The sequence below is a fragment of the Triticum dicoccoides genome, chromosome 7A (assembly GCF_002162155.2).
Source record: "Triticum dicoccoides isolate Atlit2015 ecotype Zavitan chromosome 7A, WEW_v2.0, whole genome shotgun sequence".
In the NCBI taxonomy this organism is placed as follows: domain Eukaryota; kingdom Viridiplantae; phylum Streptophyta; class Magnoliopsida; order Poales; family Poaceae; genus Triticum; species Triticum dicoccoides.
This window is the reverse complement of record NC_041392.1, coordinates 145294558-145311777: the sequence shown is the minus strand read 5'-3', so window position 1 is coordinate 145311777 and position 17220 is coordinate 145294558. Positions and strand designations below refer to the sequence as shown.

The following is a 17220-nucleotide window of genomic DNA, read 5'->3' as shown; positions in this document are numbered from 1 at the left end:
TGGATTGCATAACCGCTTGACTTAGCTGGGAGTTAATCTCCCGGATGACGCGGTCATTGATAGAATCCTTCAGTCGCTTCCACCGAGCTACAAGAGCTTTGTGGTGAACTTCAATATGCAGGGGATGGAAAAGACCATTCCTGAAGTATTTGCAATGCTGAAATCAGCAGAGGTAGAAGTCAAAAAGGAACATCAAGTGTTGATGGTGAATAAAACCACTAAGTTCAAGAAAGGCAAGGGTAAGAAGAACTTCAAGAAGGACGGCAAGGGAGTTGCCGCGCCCGGCAAGCAAGCTGTCGGGAAGAAGACAAAGAATGGATCCAAGCCCGAGACTGAGTGCTTTTATTGCAAGGAGAGTGGTCACTGGAAGCGGAACTGCCCCAAATACTTAGCGGACAAGAAGGCCAGCAAAACGAAAGGTATATGTGATATACATGTAATTGATGTGTACCTTACCAGTACTCGTAGTAGCTCCTGGGTATTTGATACTGGTGCAGTTGCTCACATTTGTAACTCAAAGCAGGAGCTGCGGAATAAGCGGAGACTGGCGAAGGACGAGGTGACAATGCGCGTCGGGAATGGTTCCAAGGTCGATGTGATCGCCGTCGGCACGCTACCTCTACATTTACCTACGGGATTAGTTTTGAACCTCAATAATTGTTATTTAGTGCCAAGTTTGAGCATGAACATTGTATCAGGGTCTCGTTTAATACGAGATGGCTACTCATTTAAATCCGAGAATAATGGTTGTTCTATTTATATGAGAGATATGTTTTATGGTCATGCTCCGATGGTGAATGGTTTATTCTTAATGAATCTCGAGCGTAATGCTACACATATTCATAGTGTGAGTACCAAAACATGTAAGGTTGATAATGATAGTCCCACATACTTGTGGCACTGCCGCCTTGGTCACATAGGTGTCAAACGCATGAAGAAGCTCCATGCGGATGGACTTTTAGATTCTCTTGATTACGAATCATTTGACACGTGCGAACCATGCCTCATGGGTAAAATGACCAAGACTCCGTTCTCAGGAATAATGGAGCGAGCAACCAACTTATTGGAAATCATACATACTGATGTGTGCGGTCCAATGAGTGTTGAGGCTCGCGGTGGTTATCATTATGTTCTCACCCTCACTGATGACTTGAGTAGATATGGGTATGTCTACTTAATGAAACACAAGTCTGAGACCTTTGAAAGGTTCAAGGAATTTCAGAGTGAGGTTGAGAATCAACGTGACAGGAAAATCAAGTTCTTGCGATCAGATCGTGGGGGAGAATACTTGAGTCACGAATTTGGCACACACTTAAGAAAATGTGGAATAGTTTCACAACTCACGCCTCCTAGAACACCTCAGCGTAATGGTGTGTCCGAACGTCGTAATCGCACTCTATTAGATATGGTGCGATCTATGATGTCTCTTACTGATTTACCACTATCATTTTGGGGCTATGCTTTAGAGACTGCAGCATTCACTTTAAATAGGGCTCCGTCGAAATCCGTTGAGACAACACCGTATGAATTATGGTTTGGGAAGAAGCCTAAGCTGTCGTTTCTAAAAGTTTGGGGATGCGATGCTTATGTCAAGAAACTTCAACCTGAAAAGCTCGAACCCAAGTCGGAAAAATGCGTCTTCATAGGATACCCTAAAGAAACTATTGGGTATACCTTCTACCTCAGATCCGAAGGCAAGATCTTTGTTGCCAAGAATGGATCCTTTCTAGAGAAGGAGTTTCTCTCGAAAGAAGTAAGTGGGAGGAAAGTAGAACTTGATGAAGTATTACCTCTTGAACCGGAAAATGGCGCAACTCAAGAAAATGTTCCTGAGGTGCCTGTACCGACTAGAGAGGAAGTTAATGATGATGATCATGAAACTTCAGATCAAGTTTCTGCTGAACTTCGTAGGTCCACAAGGACACGTTCCGCACCAGAGTGGTACGACAACCCTGTCTTGGAAATCATGTTGTTAGACAACGGTGAACCTTCGAACTATGAAGAAGCAATGGTGGGCCCAGATTCCAACAAATGGCTTGAAGCCATGCAATCCGAGATAGGATCCATGTATGAAAACAAAGTATGGACTTTGATAGACTTGCCCGATGATCGGCGAGCGATAGAAAACAAATGGATCTTTAAGAAGAAGACGGACGCGGATGGTAATGTTACCATCTATAAAGCTCGACTTGTCGCTAAGGGTTATCGGCAAGTTCAAGGGGTTGACTACGATGAGACTTTCTCTCCCGTAGCGAAGCTGAAGTCCGTCCGAATTATGTTAGCAATTGCCGCATACTATGATTATGAGATATGGCAAATGGACGTCAAAACGGCATTCCTTAATGGTTTCCTTAAGGAAGAATTGTATATGGTGCAGCCGGAAGGTTTTGTCGATCCTAAGAATGCTGACAAGGTGTGCAAGCTCCAACGCTCGATTTATGGGCTGGTGCAAGCATCTCAGAGTTGGAACATTCGCTTTGATGAGATGATCAAAGCGTTTGGGTTTATGCAGACTTATGGAGAAGCCTGCATTTACAAGAAAGTGAGTGGGAGCTCTGTAGCATTTCTCATATTATATGTAGATGGCATACTTTTGATGGGAAATGATATAGAGCTTTTGGACAGCATTAAGGCCTACTTTAATAAGAGTTTTTCAATGAAGGACCTTGGAGAAGCTGCTTATATATTAGGCATCAAGATCTATAGAGATAGATCAAGACGCCTCATAGGTCTTTCACAAAGCACATACCTTGATAAGATATTGAAGAAGTTCAATATGGATCAGTCTAAGAAGGGGTTCTTGCCTGTGTTGCAAGGTGTGAAATTGAGCTCAGCTCAATGTCCGACCACGGCAGAAGATATAGAAGAGATGAGTGTCATCCCCTATGCCTCAGCCATAGGGTCTATTATGTATGCCATGCTGTGTACCAGACCTGATGTAAACCTTGCCGTAAGTTTGGTAGGTAGGTACTAAAGTAATCCCGGCAAGGAACACTGGACAGCGGTCAAGAATATCCTGAAGTACCTGAAAAGGACTAAGGAAATGTTTCTCGTTTATGGAGGTGACGAAGAGCTCGTCGTAAAGGGTTACGTTGACGCTAGCTTCGACACAGATCTGGATGACTCTAAGTCACAAACCGGATACGTGTATATTTTGAATGGTGGGGCAGTAAGCTGGTGCAGTTGCAAGCAGAGCGTCGTGGCGGGATCTACATGTGAAGCAGAGTACATGGCAGCCTCGGAGGCAGCGCATGAAGCAATTTGGGTGAAGGAGTTCATCACCGACCTAGGAGTCATACCCAATGCGTCGGGGCCGATCAAACTCTTCTGTGACAACACTGGGGCTATTGCACTTGCCAAGGAGCCCAGGTTTCACAAGAAGACTAGGCACATCAAGCGTCGCTTCAACTCCATTCGTGAAAATGTTCAAGATGGAGACATAGATATTTGTAAAGTACATACGGACCTGAATGTAGCAGATCCGTTGAGTAAACCTCTCCCTAGAGCAAAACATGATCAACACCAGAATTCCATGGGTGTTCGATTCATCACAATGTAACTAGATTATTGACTCTAGTGCAAGTGGGAGACTGTTGGAAATATGCCCTAGAGGCAATAATAAAAGGATTACTATTATATTTTCTTGTTCATGATAATTGTCTTTTATTCATGCTATAATTGTGTTATCCGGAAATCGTAATACATGTGTGAATACATAGACACCAACATGTCCCTAGTAAGCCTCTAGTTGACTAGCTCGTTGATCAACAGATAGTCATGGTTTCCTGACTATGGACATTGGATGTCATTGATAACGAGATCACATCATTAGGAGAATGATGTGATGGACAAGACCCAATCCTAAACATAGCACAAGATCGTATAGTTCATTTGCTAGAGTTTTTCCAATGTCAAGTATCTTTTCCTTAGACCATGAGATCGTGTAACTCCCGGATACCGTAGGAGTGCTTTGGGTGTACCAAACGTTACAACGTAACTGGGTGACTATAAAGGTATACTACGGGTATCTCCGAAAGTGTCTGTTGGGTTGACACGGATCAAGACTGGGATTTGTCACTCCGTATGACGGAGAGGTATCTCTGGGCCCACTCGGTAATGCATCATCATAATGAGCTCAAAGTGACCAAGTGCCTGGTCACGGGATCATGCATTACGGTACGAGTAAAGTGACTTGCCGGTAACGAGATTGAACAAGGTATTGGGATACCGACGATCGAATCTCGGGAAAGTAATGTACCGATTGACAAAGGGAATTGTATACGGGGTTGCTTGAATCCTCGACATCGTGGTTCATCTGATGAGATCATCGAGGAGCATGTGGAAGCCAACATGGGTATCCAGATCCCGCTGTTGGTTATTGACCGGAGAGCCATCTCGGTCATTTCTACATGTCTCCCAAACCCATAGGGTCTACACACTTAAGGTTCGGTGACGCTAGGGTTGTAGAGATATGAATATGCAGTAACCCGAAAGTTGTTCGGAGTCCCGGATGAGATCCCGGACGTCACGAGGAGTTCCGGAATGGTCCGGAGGTGAAGAATTATATATAGGAAGTGCAGTTTCGGCCATCGAGGGAGTTTCGGGGGTCACCGGTATTGTACCGGGACCACTGGATGGGTCCCGGGGGTCCACCAGGTGGGACCACCCATCCCGGAGGGCCCCATGGGCTGAAGTGGGGAGGGGAACCAGCCCATAGTCGGCTGGTGCGCCCCCTTGGCCCACCCCCTGCGCCTAGGGTTGGAAACCCTAGGGTGGGGGGGGCGCCCCACTTGCCTTGGGGGCCACTCCACCCTTGGCCGCCGCCCCCCTAGGAGATCCCATCTCCTAGGGCCGGCGCCCCCCTTGGGGAGACTATATAAAGGGGGGAGGGAGGGGCAGCCGCACCCTTGAGTCTTGGCGCCTCCCCCTCCCCTGCTACACCTCTCCCTCTCGTAGAAGAACGGCGAAGCCCTGCTGCGGTGACTGCTGCATCCACCACCACGCCGTCGTGCTGCTGGATCTTCATCAACCTCTCCTTCCTCCTTGCTGGATCAAGAAGGAGGAGACATCACGCTGACCGTACGTGTGTTGAACATGGAGGTGCCGTCCGTTCGGCGCTAGGATCTCCGGTGATTTGGATCACGTTGAGTACGACTTCCTCATCCCCGTTCTTTGAACGCTTCCGCGCGTGATCTACAAAGGTATGTAGATGCAATCCGATCACTCGTTGCTAGATGAACTCATAGATGGATCTTGGTGAAACCGTAGGAAATTTTTTGTTTTCTGCAACGTTCCCCAACAAGTTTTTCTTGTTGGGGAACGACTTGGCCTTGTCCTTTCGGATGAGTTTGCCACCATTGTCTTCCCTCTTCTCATACGGGCATTCCGCAACGAAATGACTCATGTTGCCGCAATTGTAGCAAGTCCTTACATGTTGCTTGCCCCTTGTGCCACTCGAGTTGTTTTTGCTAAAGTTGGGCCTCGAGTTTTTCTTGCTCCAAAATTGCCTTGACGCAAGTGCCATGTGTTCATGATATGCATACTTCGTATCTTTGGGGTTGCTCTCCTCTTCTTCCTCTTCTTCTTGTTCCACGGTGAGCTTGGCCTTCAATGCAAGGTTAGGCTTCTTTGCCCGTTGAGAACGGAGCACCGCATTGTCGGCGATCTTGTCCAAAATGTTCATGGCCACAAACTCATCCAACACTTCGCTTGAGGTCAAAGTGTGGAAGTCCGGTCTTTGACGAATGACGGATGACATGGCCTTGTGGTAGGGCATCATTGCCTTGAGGAATTTGCGCTTGATCCAATTGTCATCCGTGTCCTTGCTCCCGTGATCTCGTAGTGAGACCGCGAGTTTGGTCACTCTCCGATAAAGCTCACGAGGTTCTTCATCTTCCTTCATTGAAAACTCATCGGCCTCATCTTGTACCACTTCATAGTTGGAGCGTTGAATGCTTGTGCTTCCCCGGTAGAGAGACACGACACAATGCCATGCATCTTTGGCCAAGGCGAAGGGACGAAGATGAGGTAGGTCTTCGGGTGGAATTGTATCTTGAATGATGAAGAGAGCATTCTCATTGAATTGATTGTTCGCGGCTTCTCGAGGAGTGAAGTTGCTTGGATCATGTGGATAGAAACCTTCTTCAATGATTCTCCAAAGGTTAGTGTTCACATGATTTAAATGACGTTTAAAGCGGTAAACCCAAGAATCAAAATCCTCATTTTTCACAATCTTAGGGGGAGGACCGGCATGATTCAAATGAGTGGAAGGAACCGGTCCACCATAAACAAGTGGTGGTTCCACATGGGCAAAGATGTCGGTGCCATTCTTGCCACTAGAAGAAGGAGCCTTTTCACTACTAGCTTCCCCCTTGTCGGGGATAGCATCCGACACCTTGTTGGCGGGATCACCCACTTTCAACGGTGCGGTGGATAGTTTAAGCCCCTCAAGAAATTTAGTAAACATGCTTTCAACTTTGGTCATCATGGAGGTTTTCAATGTCTCCAAGGCCACATTGAACTCCTCACGAGAGACCGAAGTTCCCCCATCTCCCGTAGACGAGATCGGATTCACACCGGAGTGTTCCTCCACACCGTCTACGGTATCAACCATACTCTTTGGACGGGAAAGTCCTTAATAAAGAGACGAGGCTCTGATACCAATTGAAAGGATCGATATGGTTGACTAGAGGGGGGGTGAATAGGCAACTACAAATTTTTAGCTTTTCTTTACCAAATTAAACTTTGCATCAAAGTAGGTTGTCTAGATGTGCAACTAGGTGAGCAACCTATATGATGCAATAACAACAAGCATACAAGCAAGCAAGGGAAGAAACACTAAAGAGCTTGCACAAGTAAAGGTAAGAGATAACCAAGAGTGGATCCGGTGAAGACGAGGGTGTGTTACCGAAGTTCCTTCCTTTTGAGGGGAAGTACATCTCCGTTGGAGCGGTGTGGAGGCACAATGCTCCCCAAGAAGCCACTAGGGCCACCGTATTCTCCTCACGCCCTCACACAATGCGAGATGCCGTGATTCCACTATTGGTGCCCTTGAAGGCGGCGACCGAACCTTTACAAACAAGGTTGGGGCAATCTCCACAACTTAATCGGAGGCTCCCAACAAGACCACGAAGCTTCACCACAATGGAATATGGCTCCGAGGTGACCTCAACCGTCTAGGGTGCTCAAACACCCAAGAGTAACAAGATCCGCTAGGCATGAGTGGGGGGATCGAAAATCCCTTGGTGGAAGTGTAGACCGGGGCCTTCTCAACCACTCCCGAGCCAATCAACAAGTTTGATTGGCTAGAGAGATAGATCGGGCGAAAATGGAGCTTGGAGTATTTAATGGAGCTTGAGCAATAAATGGAGCTTGGGGGAGGAAGAGGTAGGTGAGAAGGAAGAAGGGGACTCCCTTTTATAGTGGGGGCAACAAACCCGTTGCCCCCCACCAACCAGCCCCACACAGGGCGGTACTACCGCTGAGAGGGGGCGGTACTACCGCCAGGACAACGGTACTGCCGCGCCCGCCAGCGGTACTGCCGCGCTGAGGAGACTAGTAGGGAACAGACCCAAATGCGGTACTACCGTGGTGGTAGGGCGGTACTACCGCTCCTGGAATGGTACTACCGCCACTACAACCGTGACTAGTGCCGCAAAACCCGACACGAGAAAAAGACCTCTTGAATCGAGGCGGTAGGAGCCAGACTGCCCAGCGGTACTATGGCAGTGGGGTCAAGGGCGGTAGTACCGCTGTGGAGCGGTACTGCCGCTTGTGACCCTTCGGCCGTAGTACCCCAGGCAGTGTGGTACTACCGCTGGGGCGCGCGCGAGAGAGAAGAAATCTCTCAAAGAAGCTAAGGACAAGGCGGAGGTCCCAGGCCCCCAGCGGTACTACTGCTGTGGAGCCACGGGCGGTGCTACCGCTGCGGAGCGGTACTGCCGCTTGTGGCTCCTCAGCGGTACTACCGCTGGGTGCGCGGTACTACCTTGAAAGAGATATGCCGTAACAGGTATGTTACTTGCCCGAGATTCAATCGTTGGTGTCTCAATACCTAGTTCAATCTCGTTACCGGCAAGTCTCTTTACTCGTTTCGTAATACATCATCTCGCAACTAACTCATTAGTTGCAGTGCTTGCAAGGCTTATGTGATGTGCATTACCGAGAGGGCCCAGAGATACCTCTCCGATAATCGGAGTGACAAATCCTAATCTCGGAATACGCCAAACCAACATTTACCTTTGGAGACACCTGTAGAGCTCCTTTATAATCACCCAGTTACGTTGTGACGTTTGGTAGCACACAAAGTGTTCCTCCGGCAAACGGGAGTTGCATAATCTCATAGTCATAGGAACATGTATAAGTCATGAAGAAAGCAATAGCAACATACTAAACGATCGGGTGCTAAGCTAATGGAATGGGTCATGTCAATCACATCATTCTCCTAATAATGTGATCCCGTTAATCAAATGACAACACATGTCTATGGTTAGGAAACATAACCATCTTTGATTAACGACCTAGTTAAGTAGAGGCATACTAGTGACATTTAGTTTCTCTATGTATTCACACAAGTATTATGTTTCCGGATAATACAATTCTAGCATGAATAATAAACATTTATCATGATATAAGGAAAAAAAATAATAACATTATTATTGCCTCTAGGGCATATTTCCTTCACACCGCCTCGCCCCTGCCTGTGTCTGCTGGTGGCATGGAGGTCCTGGATCCTGCCATGGCTCCCTTGGCGGAGGCTGCCTGTGCGCCGGCTGCTGCTGCTGATCTGCTACCTGCTGCTGGCCTGAAGCCCACTGCTGCTGTTGTGCTGCCCGGTGCCGGTCTGGCGCTCGCGGCTGCTGATGCGTTAACTGAAGATGGCCTGGTGCCCGATGATGATGTTGTGCTAGCTGAAGATGGCCTGGAGCCCGTGAATGGAGCTGGGCTAGGGCCCGTGCATGTTAGCGTGATGCCATGTGATGGCTTGGTGCATGAAAAGGTCCTGCCGGCTGACGACTGGGTTGCTCCCTGCTGGGCTCGTGGTGGCTGACCAGGTTACCATCAACGAGCCGTCTGCTGCAGTTGTTCTGCTGCCCGGCGACGCCCACGCTGAGTTGCTCACTGACGACCCCGCTGCGCTGGCCGTCGTGGCGGCACCTGAAGATGGGCAGTTTCCTCCAGCTGCCCTGGACGCGTTCCTTGACTCCGTCGCCATCTACGCCGACGCTCCGCTCATGCCTACCCCGGCTCCACGCAAGGCTAAGGCTACTGTCGCGATTACTCGTCGCAGCGCCCGCCTAGACAAGAAGAAGGCTCTGCTCCCGCCGTGCGCCGGCTTGGACGCGGTCCAAGAGATCATTGCCAGGGTATGCGGCGTCCTTGATCCATCCGTTGGCTACGACGACAAGGCCAAGCAAGCGTACCTTGACTTGTTTGCCACTCCACTAGCTGCTCCTGTGGTACAGGCGATTGCGGGGCTTGTTTCGCATGCCAAGAACCTCACACAAAAGAAGCTGAAGAAGGGCAAGAAAGCAACCATGAAGGCTCAAGTTACTGATGTGTAGGTGTCCTAGTAGTCCTAGTGGCCCTTGCGTCCGACGCTCGGCCAGGGAAGTCTCCCGTCCCAAGATGTATCGCCTTCTGCTTTCCATTTTCCGTTTTAGTCTCCGGATGCTGAGCATCGCCGCGGCTAGAGGTCGCCTAACGTCTCACCCCTGGGGTGCTTCATGTTCGTCTGCTATCTTCTACAACATGTGTGTTTGCGTCAACCACCCATCTACCGGCTTCTCGGCTATGAGAAGCGTCTCCTACCATGATCACCCAAAGTTTCCTTAATGGCACAACCTAATGTAAACATCATCTGTTGGAACGTTCGAGGCCTAAACTCGCGTGCACGCCGGGATGCCGTTCGGGACATCGTCCGGGACTCTCATGCCTCCATTGTCTGCCTCCAAGAGACGAAACTCCAGGCTATTGATGACGCCATCATACACGAGATGCTCGGCCCGAGTTTCGTCGCAAACTACTATATCCTCCCGGCCAATGGCACCCGTGGGGGCTTGATTCTTGCCGCGTCGGATCGCTTCTTCACCCTATCCGACTTCCATGCGACTCCGGGCTCCATCTTTGCCACTGTCACCATGCTCAATGAGCGCACTTCATGGACTATCACGGGCGTCTACGGGCCGCAGGGCGAGCAAGACAAGTTGGCCTTCATTGAGGAGCTTAGGACTCTCAAGACCGTGGCCAGAAGCGAGTGGCTCCTCCTGGGGGATTTCAACCTCATCACTAAAGCGGCGAATAAGAGCAACACCAACATCAATCGATGCCTAGTGGGCAAGTTCCGTGGGGCTCTCGATTTCTTGCAGCTAAAGGAGCTTCACCTAGGCGGGCGTCGTTTCACCTGGTCAAATGCGCAGGCCAACCCAGTCCTTACCAAGATTGACCACGTGTTCCACTCCGACGATTGGGACATGCTCTTCCCCAATGCGCACCTTCAGGCCATCACCACAGCTTGCTCGGATCATGCTCCGTTATATCTTCAGGGGTGCATCGACAACTCAAGAAAGCCTTCCTTTAAATTCGAGGAATTCTGGCTCCATCTCTCGGGCTTCAAAGACACCTTGCCTTGGCTTGGTGCAAACCTGTTCAGGCCCGGGATGCCATCCACAAGATTCATATCAAGCTCTGTCGGACGGCGAAGGCCTTGTGCAAGTGGCAAAAGGAAAAAGTCGGGATGCTCGGCTCCCAGATCACGGTGGCCAAGGAGATCATCTGGCGCCTGGATGTTGCTGAGGAGGGAAGACCGCTCTCAGACTCAGAGAGGGAATTGCGCAAACAACTTAAGGCCTCGTACCTGGGTCTCCTAGCCATTCAGAAAATCAAGTTGCGACAGCGTTCTCGGCTCAACTGGATCCGCCTGGGGGATGCCACCACAAAGCTTTTCCATGCTCGAGCGAACAACAGAAGGCGTAAGAACTTCATTCAGACACTCACCACCACCTCGAGGCTGGCAATTACCAGACAGGACAAGGAACGGGCCCTTCTGGACCACTTTCAGGCTAACATCAGCACGCCTGCCATGCGCACCAAGTCCATTGTCTGGGAGAACATCGGGATGCAGCACCACGACCTTTTGGCTTTGGACGCTCCATTCGACGAGGCAGAGATTAAGGAGGCGGTATTCTCCCTACCTTCTGTCAAGGCCACGGGCCCTGATGGTTTCATCGGTGCCTTCTTCAAATCTTGCTGGGAGATCATCAAAGGGGATGTCGTGGCTGCGATGATGCAGCTCGCGAACCTAAGAGGCGACTGCGCTGGCCTGATCAATTTTGCCAACATTATTCTGCTCCCGAAAAAAGCCGGCGCATCCTCCATTGGCGACTACCGCCCAATCAGTTTGATACAGAGCATCTCCAAGATCTTCTCCAAGCTGCTGGCTAACCATCTTGCCCCTCTGCTTCCGTCGTTGGTTTCCAAGTGCCAGAGTGCCTTCGTGCAAAAACGGTGCATCCACGATAACTTCCTTCACGTGCAAAACTTGATCAAAGAATTGCACCGCTCTTCAACGCCGGGCCTTTTCCTCAAGCTCGACATCTCCAAGGCTTTCGACTCTGTGGGTTGGGCCTACCTCCTGGAGGTGCTGCAACAATTGGGATTTGGACAGCGCTGGCGGGACTGGATCTGCATGACCCTCGCTTCATCTTCCTCCAGGGTGCTGTTAAATGGGGAGCCGGGAACCCCATTCGTGCATGGAAAAGGCCTTCGTCAGGGTGACCCGGTGTCGCCTATGCTCTTCATTCTGGCCATTGATCCTCTGCAGCTTATGTTCTGGGCGGCCTCCCAAGCCGGGATCCTCAAGCCCATTAGGGCGCGGATGGCCTCCTGCAGGGTTTCTCTCTATGCAGACGATGCTGGCATTTTTGCCAACCTGGTCAAAGACGAGATCGACGCAATCGCTAAGATCCTTGCCTATTTTGGGGATGCATCGGGCCTCACCACAAACGTCAGCAAAACTGAGGTGTTCCCCATTCGCTGCCAGGACATCGATCTCCAAGCAATCCTCTCGGGCTTCCCAGCCAAGCTGACCTCGTTCCCCGGCCGATACCTTGGTCTCCCACTGCATACCAGGTGGCTCAGAAGGGTTGACCTCCAACCTGTTCTTGACAAGGCCATGGGCAGGTTGCCAGGCTGGAAGGGGAAGAACCTGGCGCGACCGGGCAGCATCTCCCTCACAAAATCCATGCTATGCGCCATCACAAATCATCACCTCACGGCTTTCACGCTTCTAGCTTGGGCAATCCAGAAGCTCAGTAAGATCACTCGTAACTTCATCTGGTGTGGGGAAGACGCAGAAAACACAGCTGGCGGACATTCTCTGGTCAACTGGAAGACTGTCTGCCGGCCTAAGCCCATAGGGGGCCTGGGAATCACGAACCTTGAGAGATTTGGTAGGGCGCTCCGACTTCGCTGGCCTTGGCTTATGTGGACTGATCCTGGCCGCCAATGGGTGGGCTCTGCGGTGCCCTGCGATGACACGTATATGGCGCTGTTTAGGGCTTCTACCACCATCTCCTCGGGCAATGGGGGAAAATCCTTATTCTGGCATGACGACTGGACATGACGGGCCCCCCTGTCCCGGGCCTTCCCAGAGCTGTACAAAATTGCCACCAGGAAGAGGAGAACGGTGATGAAGGAGCTCCAGGAGGAGAACTGGATCAGATCGGTGGCCCGTCTTTCATCGCCTACCCACCTACAGGAGTTCATTGCCCTCGCATCAGCTCTCTCTCAGGTTGTGTTGAACCCGGACCAGGAGGACTCCATCACTTGGCGGTGGACCCCTAATGGCATATACTCTGCTGCTTCGGCCTACGCGGCCCAGTTCTCTGCATCCTACCCCAGGTTTTCCCCAACCAAGATTTGGGAGGCACACGCTGAGCCAAAATGCAAGTTCTTCGCCTGGCTTGTGCTCCACGGAAAAATCCTCACGGCCGACATGCTTGCCGTTCGTGGATGGTCGCACGACCCTAGCTGTCCCCTTTGCCTGGGGGCACCGGAGACGTCCACTCATCTCTGCAAGGACTGCCCGTTTGCCGCCGCAGTTTGGTCTCACGTCCAGGTGTGGACGGGCGAGGACTCCGGGGCCACGCCCACGTTGCCCCCTTCGATGGGGATTTCGGACTGGTGGGATTCGTTCACTACCAATTTTCCCAAGGATGACGGAAGAAGGCGGAGCGGGCATTTCCTTTACACCATCTGGAACATCTGGAAGGAGCGAAACCGACGCACCTTCAATGAAACTCGCCTCACGCACCTTGAGGTAGCAGCTATTGCCTTCGACGACATCAAGCAAAGGACGTTGGCCTTTCGCCATGCACAGGTGGTAGCCGGTATCGGTTGATTCGTGCCATTGTGTTGCTCTTTTCTAGGGTTTTTTTTCTGGTCCCTCTCTAAAAACCGAATCTCCGTTGTACATAAACTATCTTCTTCTTCTTATATGAAAAGGCAGTGCTCATGCTGGTTCTTCAAAAAAAAGGGAGGGAAAGATAAAAGGAAAGAGTAGGCCTGAAAGGGAGGGAAAGATAAAAGGAAAGAGGCCTTCTATATATGCGCTCCATGTAATGAAATGGAGGACATAAATTAGGAAGGAGAGAAAGGCCTTCCATATATGAAAATAAAAGAAGGAAAGAGTAGTGGCGTGACAGAAATAAAGAAAGTAAATGGTGCACATACTCAGACTTTGTGTTGACCGTCTTTTATTTTTTCCACTTCCTTGATGTTCTTTTCAAGTCATCATTGTTGCTTCCTGCACCCATTGCCAACAAACAAATTTATTCGTGGGATAAATGTAATAAGGTTCTATAGTACAAACTTATATACGCTGGTTGAAACCGGCGCAACGAACTAGCGGTGCTATGTAGCAATCAATATTAGCTAAATTATGAGCAACTTTATTTTTATTACGCTCAATTTTCAACAGAACCAACCCATGCAGATCGAGGAGCTTCTTCATCACCACAATAAAATGACCCCAATGAAACAAACATATGTTGCCTCGCCACAATTGCTCTTTTGCTTGTGAGCTTTGGGAGGCCCTCTACCATATGGATGTAGATGATCAAGAAGAGTTCAAAAAAAACCATCTCATTTTTTTCTTCAGAAAATTAAAAGTGTTTTTTGTCACCTGAAACTTGGTTAGGGCATGTACAATGCAGGCGCTAGGAATAAAATCCTGGCAACTTTTGCATCGTCCTGGCTACTTTCGGCCTCGACACATAACCTAGAGTCGGACACTAAAAAAAGTATACACAATGTAGCTACTAGGGCTGTATGATTGTGCATGTTAATTTGCTCAAGATTTTAAACGCTCTTGCATTGGAGCCGGTCTTAGGGTGATATTTTCAACCTTGTCATATGTTGGTCATGAGCTATTAATGATATTCGTGTATGATAACTGATTCCACATGAGCTTGTCAGTTAATGCTAGCCTACATAGATAGTGTGTTATGTTGTGGATCAGCTCATCATCTTGAGATTTATCATATTTGGGTGCATTGTGATCACATAGACATCACAACTATCTCGTACAAGCGCGGGGAAGAGGATAAGGTGCGAAAAGGCAAAAGAGTGTTTGATATTGATTTTCACCCGTTGCAACGCACGGGCCTTTTTGCTAGTATAGATTTAACAAGTCACCGGTTGGTTCCATGTGGTTCACATGGTAATATGTCACCAATCCTAACACGGTCGTTGCCAGTTTGCTCCGACTCATATTTTCCCATTGTCTCTCCCAATAGGGCAATGCCTTTTCTTCCTCCTTCAAATAACCAGAGGAGAGAGCCTCCCCCCTCGATCTACAGAAGACAGAGCCAAACAAGCCCACACGCCTGCGCAACCAAGAACTGAAGAGCGCGCGCGCCAGGCTTTTCCTCGATTTTCTCGTTGCTGTCCTCGGCCCTCTCGCCCCCGTCGCTCTAGATCTCTCCGACGTGCTCCCCTCGACTTGGTGTCGCCGAGCTCCTCGGTTCTAGACTTCCAGGTCTCCAGCAAGGCCTCCACATTGGGTTCTTGAGGTGCGCTTACTTGGGATCCCGGTTCCTTCTTTCTGAAAGCGTTCTTCATCTCAGGCCTGGGGGCGGTCTGTTCTTTCTGAAAAAACTGCAGCTGAAGCAGGGGGTTCATTGCTATTTTTTGGGGCTGCACTGTTTGAGCTGTGATTTATTGCGTCAATTTGTTCATCCAAGAATTGCTCGTTCAAAAAGAAAAATCAAAAATCGCACAATCCAAGCTGTGAATTAGGTATGCAGACGCAGTCGACTAATGAATTGTTTGCTTGTATTTTGCTGGAATCAGAATGGCCGCGGCTACATCTCACAATGCCATAGTGTCTACACAATCCCACCGGTGGAACGGCAAGAACTCTAGATTGGACAGGAGAGCAGCCAATGTGCGTTTGGTTTCAGTTGGAAGTTGCTGCCCAAGCAGCGGAAAGTTGGGTCTTGTAAGACAATAGGCTTTGGGGAAAACTGGCACAACCCTCTAGGGGTGACCTATCACATATATATATAATGAGGTGGTATACAACGTTACAATATACACATGTAAATACAGTCTAACACCCTCCCTCAATCTTAGCCACTTTCTAATGAATCTAGAAGGGTAAGATTGCGCCTGCAAGTCTCAAACTGTGGCAAAGGCAATGGCTTGGTGAAGATGTCAGCAAGTTGATCCTTGGAAGAAATAAACTTGATCTGTAGTTGCTTCTGAGAGACACGTTCACGCACAAAGTGATAGTCAACTTCAATGTGTTTCGTTCGGGCATGGAATACCGGATTTGCAGAAAGGTATGTAGCACCGATGTTATCACACCAAAGAACAGGAGGCTGTGATTGGGGTATACTTAACTCCTGAAGCAAGGACTGTACCCAGATGATCTCTGATGTGGCATTGGCCACAGCCTTATACTCGGCCTCAGTACTGCTACGCGAGACAGTAGCCTGTTTCCGAGCACTCCAGGCAATCAGGTTAGAGCCAAAGAAGACAGCATAACCCCCCGTGGATCGCCTGTCATCCGGATTGCCAGCCCAGTCTGCATCAGAATATGCTGAAAGACAACCAGAGTCAGACGGCCGAATATGCAAACCATGAGCCACCGTGAAACGAATATAGCGCAAAATCCGCTTAACAGCAGACCAATGAGTGTCACGGGGTGACTGCAGATACTGGCAGACTCGGTTAACAGCATAGGAAATGTCTGGTCGCGTGATCGTCAAGTACTGGAGCCCACCAACAATACTCCGGTACTCGGTCGCATCAGAAGAAGAAAGAAGCTCACCATCAACAGCATTGAGCTTATCAGTGGTAGACATGGGTCTAGTCGTCGGTTTGCACTTAAGCATCCCAGCTCGCTGCAACAAATCCAGAGAGTACTTCTTCTGCGTCATAACAAGGCTAGCAGCACGAGAAGTAACCTCCACACCAAGAAAGTAATGAAGCTTCCCAAGGTCCTTGACCGCAAAATCAGCACCAAGTGAGCGAACAAGCGCAGTAGCAGCCGACTGAGAGGAGCTGACCAAAATGATATCATCTACATAGACCAACAAGTACATAGTAACCTCAGGCCTTTGAAGAAGAAACAATGAGGAGTCAGCAGTTGATGATGCAAAACCATGAGCACGAAGAGCCATTGCAAGACGAGCATGCCAAGCACGAGGAGCCTGCTTCAGACCATAAATTGCCTTGGACAGACGACAGAGATGATCAGGGCGATCCGGATCAGAGAAACCCGCAGGCTGGCACATGTAAACCTCCTCCGCCAAGACACCATGAAGAAAAGCATTTTGAACATCAAGCTGACGAAGAAACCAACCTCGAGTAACAGCCAGAGAGAGAAGAAGTCTGATGGTAGTAGGCTTGACCACTGGACTGAAGGTGTCTTCATAGTCAAGTCCAAAACGCTGTCGAAAACCACGAGCAACCAGACGAGCCTTATAGCGCTCAATGGACCCATCAGAATGCCTCTTCACTTTGAAAACCCATTTGGAATCAATGACATTTACCCGTGATTGTGGAGGAACAAGAGTCCATGTCTGATTGCGAAGAAGCGCTTGATACTCCTGCTCCATGGCCTCTCTCCAATGAGGAATGCGCATAGCAGCTTGATACGTGCGTGGCTCAGAGGATGGATCTGCGAGAGCAGCAGACATGCACGCCGCTAACCAA

At 49.5% G+C, this 17220-nt stretch overlaps 1 protein-coding gene across 1 annotated transcript in view; it reads left to right on the top strand.

Moving 5' to 3' along the window:
- The first annotated feature begins 14800 nt into the window (after positions 1 to 14800).
- Positions 14801 to 17220, top strand: part of LOC119331030 (2,3-bisphosphoglycerate-dependent phosphoglycerate mutase 2-like) — an 8656-nt gene continuing 6236 nt past the window's right edge. Inside the window, exon 1 of the mRNA XM_037604196.1 lies at positions 14801 to 15494. Coding sequence (XP_037460093.1) covers positions 15353 to 15494 — 142 coding nt within the window. The 5' untranslated portion in view covers positions 14801 to 15352. The remainder of the gene's footprint in view (positions 15495 to 17220) is intronic.